This window comes from Rhinolophus ferrumequinum, chromosome 12, assembly GCF_004115265.2.
Source record: "Rhinolophus ferrumequinum isolate MPI-CBG mRhiFer1 chromosome 12, mRhiFer1_v1.p, whole genome shotgun sequence".
Lineage (NCBI taxonomy): Eukaryota > Metazoa > Chordata > Mammalia > Chiroptera > Rhinolophidae > Rhinolophus > Rhinolophus ferrumequinum.
This window is the reverse complement of record NC_046295.1, coordinates 80,893,315-80,906,789: the sequence shown is the minus strand read 5'-3', so window position 1 is coordinate 80,906,789 and position 13,475 is coordinate 80,893,315. Positions and strand designations below refer to the sequence as shown.

Sequence of the window (13,475 nt, the reverse complement as noted above, 5' to 3'; positions counted from 1 at the left end):
CCCTCTTCTTTCACCTGGCTGGACAGCAGCCTCCATTCACAGCTTTGGCTCTGTCATCTCACAGCAGGGGTCCGGACTGTCCTACAGAACGGAACATCAGTCCTCTACATTGATGACACCATGTTTAGCGGACCGGCTGAGCAGGAAGTGGCACAGGAGGCTTTGGTAAGCACGTGTATGCCAGAGGACCGGAGATTAACCCCTGTGAAGAATCGGGGCCCCCACAGCAGTGAGAATTCCAGGGTCCAGTAGTCTAGGGCACGCCAGGACATCCCATTGAAAGTAACGGGCAGATTATTGCATGTCATACCCTCCATCCTGAAGAAGAATCTTGGACACAGCATATTCCGCATCCAGGAATATTGATCCAATCCAGAGACTGGGTCACATAAAAAGCTGCCAGCTTTGAGTGGGGTCCTGAGTGGAAAAGGCTGTGCAGCAGGCCCAGGTGTGGTGCGGGCAGACTGCCACTTGGGCCCTAGTACCTGGCTGACCCTACAGCAATAGAGACATCTATGGTGGGGAAAGATGTCATGTGGAGTTTCTGGCAAGCTCCAGTAGGAAAAGGATAACATAGACGCCTAGTGTTCTGGAGTAAGGTCATACCACCTGCAACAATAAATATATAGCATTTGAAAACGGGCTCTGGGAGGCTGCCAGGCCCTCCTAGGGCTGGAAGCCTTTGCCCACAAGACATCAGGACACCCGTGCATCCAGAGCTGAACCTTAGAACACGAGGCCTGTCAACTCCACTGAGTTACGTGGTCCGGAGGGCCCAGTGGCAACCCACCATAGGACGGAAGTGTCACATCCAGGATTAGGTACAGTCAGGGCCAGAGGACGCAGAATGCGGCATCAGCAGGTGACCCAAATTCCCGTCATCTAAGACCCTTATGCCAGCATCTCTCTCTTAGCTCACAGACGTGGCTGCATAAGGTATCCTTATGATGATGTCAGAGAGAAAAAAAAATGGCCAAACTTGACTCAGAGACGGGTCAGCGTGGTAATGGGGGTGCGTGGTGCAAGCCAAAAATGGGATCTGCTTCACTAGAGCCCCATTCAGGGGTGGCCTCGAAAAACGGCAGTGAAGGAAAATCTTCCCCATGCCTTCGGGCCATGCATGTGATGGACCATCCAATGTGTATGGAAAGCGGGGTGGCCTAAGGAACGAAGAGACTGGCTCAGGGGCCGTGCACATGGCTTGGCTGGTCGGGCAGGAGCCTGGATAGAAAAGACTTTCAATAGGGAGGGAGCGGGTCTGGAGAAGGCATGTGTGAAGGGATCTAGGGGGTAGGCCGAGAACACAAAGATCTTTGTGTCAGCTGCAATGTATACTAGGGAGCACCCACCAGGGGCAAGAGGGGCTTGAAACAACCAAGTAACAGATACGATGGCTTCGCCAGTGGACACCTCACTGACGGCACAGTGGGTCCACGAATGGGATAGCCATGGTGGCACAGATGGAAACTAGGCATGGGGCCAACAGCGTGAGTTCTCACTCTCCAAGTCTGCCCTGGCTACTTCCACTGCTGAGAGGCCAGCCTTTCAGCATCACACTGAGCCTGTGATACAGCACCGCCCCTCAAGGGGACCATCGGGTATTTGAGGCAAGTTGATAAAATTAGGGCCCTTCTGTCCTAAAGGGGAGGTGATTTGTCTTATTCTAAACATGAGCTTGTCTTCCCTGCCCACGGGGCCTCAGCCGGCCCCAATTCCCAGGGGCTCACAGAGCATTTGACCCACGGACACAGGACACCGTATGACACGGCATTGGACCAAGGGACCCACTTTACAGCAAAGCAGGTGCCACGGCGGGCACATGACAGTGAGACCCGCTGGTCCCATTGTAGGCTGTACCACCCGGTCACCACCAGCCCGATAGAGTGATGCCTGGCGCAGCCAAGGTACAGCTTACAGATAGCAATACCCCCTGAGGATGGAGCCTCGGCATCCTCCGTGACACAAGACACTCTAAATCCATCACCACGACATGGTGCTGTGTCCCCGGTGGGTAGACGACATGGGTCTAGGAACCAAAAGATGAACCTGCCAGGGCAGTCATTCCCAGTGACCCCTCTGGGGGTTTGGGGTTTCCAGTCCCTGTGGCTCTCGGGCGTTTGGACCCAGAGGTCCTGATTCCCACAGCAAGAACACTTCCACCAGGAGACACAGCAAGAGTTTTGTTCAACGGGAAACACGACTGCCACCGGGTCTGTTTGGGCACCTTGTGCCAAAGGAGCACAGCAGGAAATGGGTCGCCGTCTTGGCAGTTATCGGTCCTGATCACCAAGGGACACTTTGGTCCTGGGGACAGATACATGTTTGGTTCCCTGCTGTTCTACTGGGACATTTCTTGGTAGCCCCTGTCTGATTTTGATAGAAACTGGATAAAGCAGTAGCCTTAAATTGAAAAGGGCCTGGAGCCCAGACCCCTCAGGTTAGGGGGACTGGGGCGCCTGGCTAGGTAGGCCGCCTGGACTAGCAGAGGTGCCAGCTAAGGGAAAGGGGAATCTAAAATAGGAAGGAAATGACGTGATTCAGCTGCAGTCCCCCTCCCCCATCTAGCTGCCATTCAACCCACCAGCCTTCCCTTGTAAGGCTCCCTGGAAAGAAACCAACCTGACCTCTAGGGGAGCTCTTCCTACCGAGGTCAACTCGTGATACAAAGCAAATGGGCGCAAGTGGTACACAGAGTGGACATAGTGGGGGCCACAGGGCACCCCAGACCCCACCTTCAGTGAGCTGGCTCCGGTGGTGCCACTGACAATTCACAGCTGAGTCCCTCCCCAGGAATTTCCCTCAATCACAGGGCCCTGCCTCTCCCAAGGTCATGACCCTTCCCTAAGGCTTCCAGCAACCAAGCCATGACTCCCTGCCTCAACTCTGAGGGGCCGCTGCAACCCCAGAACTCCAGGCGGGAAACGCTGAGGCTGGCACACCTGCCTCACTGCTCAGCTCCTCCCTCTGTCCAGTCCTGTCCCCCTCACCCTGCTGCTGCTGAGACCACGCCCCAAAGCCCTCCTGTGCACAGGCCTCCATTTCAGAGTCCGTTTCCTGGGGTCCCTGATCTGCCACACAGCTCTTCCAGCCAGGGGGTGAACGAAGCCTGGTGGCCAGTCTGCCGCAGGGGCAGCTGCAAGGGAAGACGTAGAAATACATGGCCCCCGTTAGATTCTGGGGTCACCCGGGGAAACTCTTCGGCCAAGAAGCAGTGTGGAAAAGTGGGGGTGGCACCCCCAACTGGAGACCCCTCCAGCCTAACCGTTAAACAAACCACTGGCTGTGGCACCTGGCTGACCTGAGATCAAAGCGCAGTCGTGTCACTTACGATTCTGTGACTGGGCCAGTCCCTAGTCTCCGGGCCCAGGTTTCTTCACCCATAAAGTGAGGACATGAATACCTGCCATGGTGGGGTTTGGAGAGCTACACAGCGCCGGTGGGTGGGCTCTGTCCCCAGCACATCCCTCAGCTCCACAGGCCTCGAAGCACATCAGAACTGCCCATCGTGACGTCACCTGGCTTCCATGACAAGTCTCGACACTTTCTTGGTGCTGGAACACCAACCTCGATGGCGTCTATTTCCAGACATTAGCCTTGGGAAAGCTCCCGACAAGCTGGGCATCGTAGGCCCAGACTCTCTCCTGCCCTGTCTCACACCCTGTGCCCCGACCCCAGAAGCCGTGAGCGTGCTAGGGGACAGTGCCAGGGGGAGGGCCATGGGCCACCAGCACTGCATGGTCCCTCCAGAGTCCATGCAGTGGGGAGTAGGACACGACATGGAAGGCATAAAGCCCCCAACTGTGGAGTGGGGAGTGGGTCTTTCTTCCCTGTACCCCCGTCGGCCTTCTGTCATCTCCCCATGCAGTTTCCAATGAGCTGCACAGAACCTCCTGCTGTGCCCATCCAGGGGGGCGGGGGTGAGGGGGCTAACGGCAGGAATGAATAAAGGAATGGACGGACGGACGGACGGACGGAAGGAAGAATGAATGAATGAATGAACGAATACACCCGTGAGACGGTGAGGGAGGGGATGGTTAGGTGAGCGAGTGACTGGGTAAGTGAGTTAAGGAGTAAATGGGGGACAAAGCAAAGGCATCAAAACCTGAGTGGATGAATGTACGAGAGAGCAAAGCAGTGGGTGAACAAGTGAGTGAAAGAGTGCAGCCCACGCCCAGCTGAGTGGGGACGCTCCCTCGTGCGGGACGCGGGGCCACTGCGTGGGGCCGCTGGCCGGGGCGCACGCACCATGACGTTGAGGCCCTGGTTGGTGGGCCCCTGCGCCACGATGTACTCGATACCGGTCTCGTAGACGTCCATGGGCCGCCGGTACTTGACCACGGTGCCTGCGATGTTGAAGTTCTTGGGGCTGTCCACCTTGAAGTTGCCATTGAAGAAGTAGGAGCCGGCTTCATCTGCGAGGGCTGACAGGGCAGAGCCACCCGGTCACGTGGGTCGGACTGGGGGCCGGGAGGGTGGAGGGGCGGGGAGCAGCAGCAGCACACGCTCAGGGGACCAGGGCCACCTACCCTGTGACCCTCCCCAAATACTGCAAAGACAGGAAACTGCATGCCGTGGAGAGTGGGTGCTCTGTCTGTGGCCCGTGTGTGGCCCAGGGCCATGATTGCCAAGAACGTGCAAATACACTTTGCTATCAGCCTAAACTAAGCAAGGACTGTCTAGACAACTGAAGAGCGCTGGCTGGGGTCCTTGGTCCTGTCATTCCGGCTGCCTCTGAAGGGGGTGGGGACTGCCAGGTGACGAGTGGCATCAGGACTCAGCGCCCAGGTCTGTAGCAGGAGGGTCAGTGCCTGGGAAGGCTCGCGCGGGACAACAGGTGTCAGCCAGGTGGGCGGGGCTGAGCCACTACTGGCTCTGCTGTAGACTCACCGTGCGACCCTGGGCGACTCGCCACCCCCCGCGTCCCACCCGGACATGGGGAGGGGACCTCCATGCCCCTCCAGGGCCCACACTGAGCAGCGCTGCAGCCCTGGCCTGGCCGGCCCAGAGCGCTGGCCCAGCGGCCCCCGCAGGTCTTTCCGGACCACCATGAGCTGATCAGCACCATCCCTCACTGGGAGCCATGACTTTCAGCTGCTGGCGTGACCTCTGCTGGCGTGACCAGGCTGACCGTTTGGCCACCCCATTCCCCAGATGTGGCCGAGGGTGGCTCGGGCACATTCTCAGTGGCGCTCCCTCTGAGGCACGGTGCAGGTGGACATTTGGAATGGAGAACCTCAGGACGGCCACTCTCAGGGCCTGACTCGAGCCTGATGACGCCCAGACAGAAGGACCTTCAGCAGCCTTTCTCCTGCCGGCCTGGAGACTGGAGCCACAGCCCAGCACTGGTGTGATAGTTCGGGGCAGCTGGCCCTCTCTGGGGCTGTGGAGCCTGAATAGAGTCTCAAGGAGCCTTGGGCTGGGGGACAGGAGGGAGTGAAGAGGCGGGCTGCACGCTAGGGACAGTGTGTCTTCCAGAGGGTGTTCCAAGAGCCAGTTCCAGGAACTGGCCCAAGCGAGGGGAAGAGCTCCTCTTCCAAAGCTCCTGGTGCAGCACAAGCAGGGGAGCCGGGTGGCTGATTGATTATCAGGCAGGACGCACAAGCCGGACGTGTCTGCTGGAAAAATACCTTCAACGTAGCAACGTCATAAAATAACGTGAACGAGTCCAAGCTGTGCGCGGTGGGGCACGCGCCGGGGCGGGCTGTCTCGGCCCGGCTTCCAGGTCTGTGCGCAGGGTTAAAGCCCCGGCCTGCGTCCAAAACCTGTTTCCTGACAGTAATGACCTTCCTTCCTGCGGCTTTCCCAGGGCTCCATCAGAGGCTGCCCTTGATATTTCCACGCGTTTGTTTCAAGAACGATTGCTTTACAGCCAACTCTGGGAACACGGCGTTTCCTGGCCTCGCCACTCTCCCAGTGGGCGACAGAGCAACAGGCCTGGCAGAGACCTGGCTTCCACACTCAGGTGCTGGGGCCTGGGGACTGAGGGGGCAGACCTGCCAGGGTGGGAGGCAGGAGCCCCAAGCCTGAAGAGCTGAGAGCCCAGCCAGGTTCTACCTTGAAGACCTTTAGCAAACCCCTCCACCATGTCCACTTAAAAGGGTGGGCTTCACCTGCCAGCCCGAGCTCCCACAGGGCCGCCCAGAGATGTAGGAAGACCAGCCAGGCTTTGGGGACAGCTTCCCTTCCTGGGTCCTCAGCCCGTTTTGCACAGGACAGAGCCGAGAACAGAGCAGCTCACAGGTGTCAGCACCTGCCCGCCTCAGCCAGAAGGACCTCAGGCGGACTCCTACGGATACAGACATAGCACATGGCCAGGCCAACACTCCAATGCCTTACTAGAATTGTCACCAAATGGGGCCTCGCCACCTCGGCCACTATGCAAATAACTCCACAATCCTCAAGTTGGGGGACCCTTACCAAGGTGGGAACCAGAGACCATCCAGTGGCAAGAACGCGAAGGACCCCAGACCTGAGTGTACATCCTACCTGTGCCCATGGCCTCAGACTGGCCACGTACCTCCACTCTCTCTGCCTTGACCTTCTTACCTCCTGAGTCTCACTTCTCTACCGCAGAGGCAGGGACCTCACCTCCAGTACCTCCAGCTTTTGCCAGGCTCTCCAGGGACGGGCAACTCCCTATCTGACGTCACCCCACCCTCCGTGGTCAAGCAGCTCTGAGTACAAGGTCCTTCCACCCACGGAGGTGTCAGCTTCCCTATGACCACCCCACGCACACATACACCCAGGTTGAGTTCTGGCTTCCGGGGCCCATCCCTCTCCTGCAGGAAGGGATCCAGGGTGGAGAAGTGCCCCTTCTCCACCCACACATTTTGCCCCATGCAAAACCACAAGCTCACGGGAGGCGGCCGCCCAGGGCCCACATACGTACCCAGGACGTCGGCCGACTTCTTCCGCTCTACAATCTGGATGTCTCGGGCACCTGCCGGGATGTGGGTCACCAGAGAGTAACCTGGGGGAGATTGGATGGTAGTGAGAAGCAGGTCCAGCTGTGGCCATCGCCTCTCAATTGGAAAGGAAATCCTGTATTGTGGTCATTACTCTCCTCCACTCCTGGGGGGCGAGGGGGGCTGTCTAGCTGCACCCAGGCCCCAGAGGTGAGTCCTAGGCCCTGCTGAAACTCCCCGTGCCATCGGAGGGTTGACCACTGCCCAGGCACGGGCCCAGGCTTAGCTGGGTTCCCTGACCCCTTCCTACCAAGCCGTGGGTGATGCTCGTCAGTAGCTGCCCCAGCCCCTTCCGAGGGACACTGTAGCCACAGGAGCCTTACACCTGCTGCATTCAAACAGACTTGGTCCTGCTCTGCCACGTATCACCGAGGTGACCCTGAGCAGGCTGCTGGAGCCCTCGGGCCTCAGTTTTCTCCTCGGTACACAGGGATAATGGCTCCCACTCTAGGCCTGTCGGGAGATACTGCATAGCACATAGCCTGGCACCAAAGGCATTGTCACTATTTATATTTTAAAAACCCATGTTGTCACAACATTATGTTGACTTTAAAGCTTTCTACATTCAAAGATATGGAAGAGAAAGGCTGAGGTCAGCTCAGGGCTTGTCACCGAAGCCCCCAACCAGGTGGGGAGGCAGCTAGGAGACCTCCACAGAGGTCCCCAGCAAAGGGACCAAAGGCTGCGGGGGGGGGGGGGGGGGGGGGGGGGGGGGGGGGGACCGGGGAATCTGAGGAAGGGGGGAAGTGCTGCCAGCAGGTGGTAGAGGGTGGTCTGGGGAGAAGGAAGACAGATTTGTTTTAAGCCCTAAAATAGAAAAGTCTTCCAGAAGAAGATGGGGGGAGGGGCCCTCAGAAATCAGGTTTGCTGGGGTGATGCTCACGTCACACGTTCCCACGTGAGAAGCGGTAAAGCCCACGCACACCTGCCTATCCAGGTGAGCTGCTCCGACAGGCCAGCAGCATGCGCCCTTCCTCTGCCTGCTCTGCCACCTTTCCAGGTCACTGAAGGCTCTGATCTGTCCCTCCCGGACAGCAGTGTTATGGTTAACAACAGCTAAATGGTTAACAACTGGCGCTTCAGGTGGGAGGGCAGGAGGAGGTCTGATCTCTGGTTCTGGCCAATTTCCACGGTGTTAACACCCCCACCCTGGCCGATAGCGGCTAACGCAATGTCACTGGTACAGAGTCGGGAAGAGGTGCACCTTTGCTCGCCTGCTCCATATTCCCAACACAGAGGTACAATAGTTACAAAGGTAACCCGATTAGGAAGTGATGACTCTGTTTAGTGTCATTTATTTAAATGTAGGTTTATATGTGTTAATTTTTAAATTAGCAACCAGCTCACGAGATTCCTGAGCATTGGTTCACGCACCCTGAAGCGCCCTCACCATGGTTAGAACGCACACATTTATTAGGGAAGAGTGTGAGCCAGGGGTTAGGACCACAGACCCGGGAGCCAGACCGTCTGGGTTCAGACCCAGCTCTGCCACTTCTGGCTGTGTGTCCTTAGACTAGTTTCTTTACCTCTCTGTTTTCACATCTGCAAAACGACAACAGTGGTAGCACCTGCCTTGCAGAAATGTTGTGAGGTGTGAATGAGTGAAGACTCGTGCCAGACTTGGCTCAGTGCACAGTAAACACCTGGTACAGTTAGTCAGGACTAAGTGTCAGCCCCCGGCCCCCGACACAGAGTTCTGTGAGGGCATGAACCTTGTCTCTATAAGGCTTCCTGCAGCCCACAGTGCCTGGCACACAGTAGGTGTTCAGAAAGAGACGCACTGCCTGAAGGCTGCCTCTGCTGCCTCCGTGCCCCAGGCAGAAGGTCCTGCAAGCAGGTTTGTGAAGGGAAGGGAGGAGTTGCAAGGTGCCTTTCCTCACACCGCTCCCATAGTGATGCCTCCACAGAAAGCGGTCTCTGCCCACCGTGCATTACTCAGACCCCCGTCCGACTGCTTGCCCTGGGCTCTCCATTAAGACACCCTGTCCCTCTCCAGTCCTGCATGGATGTGGGTCCCACATCCATGATACTAACCCCGAAATTAGCCTTCTTGTGGGGATAGAGGCAGTTGCCTCCACACCCAGGACACGGCCAGAGTCCCGACAGCTAGGTCCACTGTGGCTCTAATGGGGTTGGGTCTAGTCCAAACTCCCCTGGCTTCACTGTCCCCTTCTGGGCCTCACTTTCCCCCAGTGCTAAGTGGTTTCCAAGCTGCCCTGCCTCTCCTAATCTGCAGGCTGTGATGACCACGTTTAACTCCATAAGCGTTTACGGAGACTCAGAAATGTGTTCAGTTTGATGCTGAGTGTTGTAAGTGACACCCTTCCAAAAGAACCAAGTCCTGTCACGTACACAGACCCCTGCCCCGCCCCAGCACCCACAGGGCTGGGCCAGAGCTGGAGCAACGTAAGCATGAGGCCAAATGGGTGCAGCTGTGAAAATGGACACGTTGCTACCCAGGGAAGGAAGGGGCCGGCTCTGGGCTAGAGGCAGCCTGGAGCTGGCAGGAGCTTCTGCACCCCTTCCACCCTCCAAATCACGGACTCTGCAGAACAGAGGGCCCCAGAAGCCGCATGCCCAGGCTCAGACCTCTTGTCAGTAGTGAGGTTGGGACTTGTGCCTCAGTTTCCCCTCGTTAAGTGTGGCATTAATATCTCCCTGCATTGCTGCAAAGGTCCCACATGGCCCCTAAACCAAGTGCATACTCGGACCTGGTATCCAGTAGGAGCTCAGCAAAGAGCTGGTCATTATTCCTAGCCAAAGGGGGCCTTACAGAGCACCTGGCCAGCCCACCTGGGCCCACGAGGGGCAGGAACTTGCACAGTGGCACTCAGCAGCTTGGAGACAGGATCACCCCCAGACCCCTGGTTGTGGGAGTTCAGCGCTCTTACCAAGGTGGGTGTTCCCCTTGCGGTAGTTGCCTGTCACGTGGGTGCAGCTGCTACCGTCCCCCTGGCAGACGCCGCACTTGTCCAGCGTGTGGGTGGAGAAGAGCACCCCGTCACAGCCGATGGGCTGCAGGAAGGGAGGTGGAGAGGGCTGCTGGGAGGGCGCCGAGGCTGCCACCGCCACGGGTGGACAGGTGGGCGGTCAGTGCAATGAGACCAGTGGTACTCGTGCTACAATGTTTAACAACCTCACATTTTCCAGACACGCAAACCCCTCGAAGGTCGGTGAGCTTGCAGGACGTGCCGTCGCGGGCGGGGACCATGAGCTGCCGCTGGCCATCCACCGTGGTGCAGTGCAGGTCACATGGCTTGCTGGAGATGTGGACGTAGTCATCTGGGGGGAGACAGAGGGTCTCGGGGGGGGCCAGATTCGGGGACTTCTCCCTCTTATTGAGACAGCACTCCCCCATTGCACAGATGGGAAAACTGAGGCCTGGAGAGCAGAAGGGACTTGTCCAGGGTCTGGTGGCAGAAATTGAGTCTCTGGTTGTCTGACCCAGCCCCGGCCCTGTGAGTTCCAGCCTTTGCCTCCTTGTGAGTGCGGGCAGCTCCCGCTCTGCAGGGCACACCCCATGAATGGGAAAGGCCAGCTCACTTAACCTGTTGCCTGAACTGTGTGACCTTCAACAAGACCCCTCCGTCTGTGCCTCAGTTTGCCCACCTGCCCACCCACTGGACGAGGATATTCCCTCCCATTGTCCCCAGGAGGTGACCCATCAGACGTGGGTCCTTCCAGGATGTGGAAGGCCCAGCCCCACACTGTCCCCACTCGGTGGCCCAGGGCCACGGTACCGGGGTACAGGGGCTTCCACTGGTGCGTCCGCCCGTTGTACACATGGGCATTGAAGGAGATGCATTGCTCCTCACGGAAGCTCCTCCCGTCCGGCGGACACTCCTGGGAAGTGAGAAGACGGGGAGGGAGACTCCAGGAGGAACTCGGCCCGACAAAGGCATTTTTGTCCAGGCTGAGCAGGAAGTGGCCACAGCCGGAGGGGTGGCCTCTCCGTTCTGTCTCCCAGTCTCACTCTCTGGGGAAGGAGCGAGGACAAGCGGAAGGGCAGCCACCATCCCTCAGACGCCCAAATGTGCTGGCTGTCCTGGTGCTCTGGGCGGGGCCCTTTCGTCTCGCTGCCACCCCAGGCTTCTCCCAGCCTCTCAGCCGCTAGCTGTACTCATGCCGGCTCAATCGCCCTGTATCCTCCAGCTGTAGCCACAGCACGTGGCACTCAGCGCATTGACTGAAGGTGGGCTTGACTTCATAGAAGAAGAGCCCAGGGGGGAGGGGGATAAGACTGGGGGAGGGGGCCTCTGGTCATGCTGGGGCTGGAATACAGACTTGAATGGGTCACCCTCCAGAGCTCACGAGGGTCCAGGAGGGCAGCTCACCCGTGGTGCCAACACAGAAGCTGTGGCCGCTCGGCTCCCTTCAGCCCCCTAACTCCCTGCACGTGTTCATACAGACACACAGATGCCAGGACACACACGGGGACCCTAACAAGCTCTGTCTGTCTGCTCCATGCCCGAGAATTCAGGTTCACACTGGATTTGGCCCCACTGAGAGCTGCCCAGAGGCCAAGCCAGAGTTGGCTCCTCCTGCCCAGCCCCAGCCACCCTGGTGCCAGCAAACGGTTAAGAGAGAAGCCAGAGGCTGAGGGCTCCTGAGCACAGAAGCCAGTGCAGGGGTGACTGCAGCTGTGCTGCAGGGTTTCACAGTTGGGGACAAGACACCCGATGGCAGGCATTATCCCAGCGAGCTCCTGGTGCAGGACTTGTGAGCAAGGGGGCTTTGGCCAGAGACCCAAACCTTGGGGCCGAGCGTCAAACTCCCCCAGCAGAAGCGAGTCCTCTGGTCCCTGCACGTGCCAGGAACCCTCCTCAGTGGGCTCCACAGATCTCATCTGATGCAGGAAGTACGCTCTGGCCCAGGACCCCTCACCACCCTTCTATTCAACAGGACGCAGGGGGCAGGCCCGGGATAGAGTGTCCAGAGGGCCCAGAGGCCACCAAGAAGACACCCTGAGACCTGCCTGGGGTGGGGGTAGGGGCAGGAAGGGCAGGGTCATGGTCCCAGCTGGGCGGGGCCTCACCTGCACTCTACACAGCTGGTACCGCTTGGACATGCCTGTGCAGGTCCTGTTCCCGGCGCCCGTGACAGACGTCCTCCTGGAGGAAGGGAAAACATAGGCTCTGAGCTAGTGCCCGGAGCCACCAGCTGTAGGCCCCGACCCCGCTCCTGCTCTGGGATGGCCTCTGGGGTAGACTCCCAAGCCTCCCCCAATTCCTCTGACTGAGGGGTCCCTCCTCCCCACTCAACCCACATTTCTCCAGAGCCCTTCTCATCTCACAGGGGTTCAAGCAACTTGAGAATGTTTCTCAATGCCTTCCCGGGGGAAGGATGATATCTGATTCACCTCTATATCCCACCACATAGCGCAGGGTCTTAGTACACAGAATTAATAATAACATTTACCATGTACCAGCCCTGTGCTCAAGTGTATACATACATTGTCTCAGTACTCTCAGAAATGTCAGGTGGGCTCAAGCATGATCTCCACCCCACAGATAAGAAAACAGATGCTCAGAGAGGTTAAGTGACTTGCCCAAGGTCACACAGCTAGCAAGAGGCAAGATTTGAACCCAGGTCTGTCCGATAGCAGCTTTTGCACCATACGCTTTCCCCTGTATTTATTCAATTCAGGTCTTCAGAAGAGGAGGCCAGGTTAGGCCTCACCCCTCACTGATAGAGCCTTAGAAATGGATCCTGCTTTCACAGGAAAGGCCTGTCCCCAGTGCCCCAGTGCAGGATGAACCTCAGGACGCGTGTTGCCTGGGACCTATCAGGAGCCACGTCCCTGACAGTTGCTCACCTGGCCTGTGCTGAAGACCGCCCCCCCAGCCTGAGATGCCCACCCACCACCCGCTGCCCCTGGCTGAAGGCAAGGCTGCCCACCTCCTCCTGGGCCTCCCTCTGCTGTCCAGGCTGCCCCACCCTCCGGCCAGCCCCTCAGGGCCCTGAGCTCAGCCCCGCACCTCTGCTGCAGGCAGTGCCGCTCCTGGGATGTGACCCCGGCTCCACAGCTGCGCGAGCAGGCCGTCCACTTGGTCCATTCCCCCCACCAGTAGGCCGTGGCGTCCACGCCCCCTTCCAGGCTGTTGTCCTGGGCGAGAGGCCCCACTGATGTCAGGAGGCTGGAGCACCCGGCAGGGCGGCCCACCTTCCCCGGGCCCTGGACAGGACGGCCCCCGGCTGGGTCGCTCGACAGCCTGGGCTCAGATTTTGGGGCAGGGGATAGGGGTGTCTCGGAGGGGATTCCCAGGGAGTGTGGGCCTCAGGTCCCCCAGATCTCGAGATCTGGACCATCCTGAGAGTTTGGCAAGGTCCTGAGGACACACCTAACCGTCCTGATCCTTTTTCCCGAGCAGCCCAGGACCTGGCATGGGTTCTGCAGGACATAAGCCCTACGTGTCTAACCCCAGGACTTCACTCTGAAGGGAGACATTCAGCCTCTCAGGCCCCATCCTGCCAAACGGTCAGGCCTCCAGAGTGACCAGAGGCCGCGGC

The 13,475-nt window shown here is 58.6% G+C and overlaps 1 protein-coding gene across 4 annotated transcripts in view; it reads right to left on the bottom strand.

Annotated features, from left to right (window-relative positions):
- ADAMTSL2 (ADAMTS like 2) overlaps window positions 1-13,475 on the bottom strand; it is a 36,482-nt gene that overhangs the window by 20,760 nt on the left and 2,247 nt on the right. For 2 of the 4 annotated variants that reach the window (XM_033124057.1, XM_033124058.1), the window contains 7 exons: window positions 12,944-13,071; window positions 12,001-12,076; window positions 10,706-10,808; window positions 10,102-10,247; window positions 9,857-9,980; window positions 6,890-6,970; window positions 4,246-4,421 (listed from right to left, as the gene is read on the bottom strand). In XM_033124057.1, coding sequence (XP_032979948.1) covers window positions 4,246-4,421; window positions 6,890-6,970; window positions 9,857-9,980; window positions 10,102-10,247; window positions 10,706-10,808; window positions 12,001-12,076; window positions 12,944-13,071 — 834 coding nt within the window. Of the gene's footprint in view, window positions 1-4,245; window positions 4,422-6,889; window positions 6,971-9,856; window positions 9,981-10,101; window positions 10,248-10,705; window positions 10,809-12,000; window positions 12,077-12,943; window positions 13,141-13,475 lie in introns of those variants that run through there. The other 2 variants (XM_033124056.1, XM_033124059.1) reach the window with 2 other exon arrangements.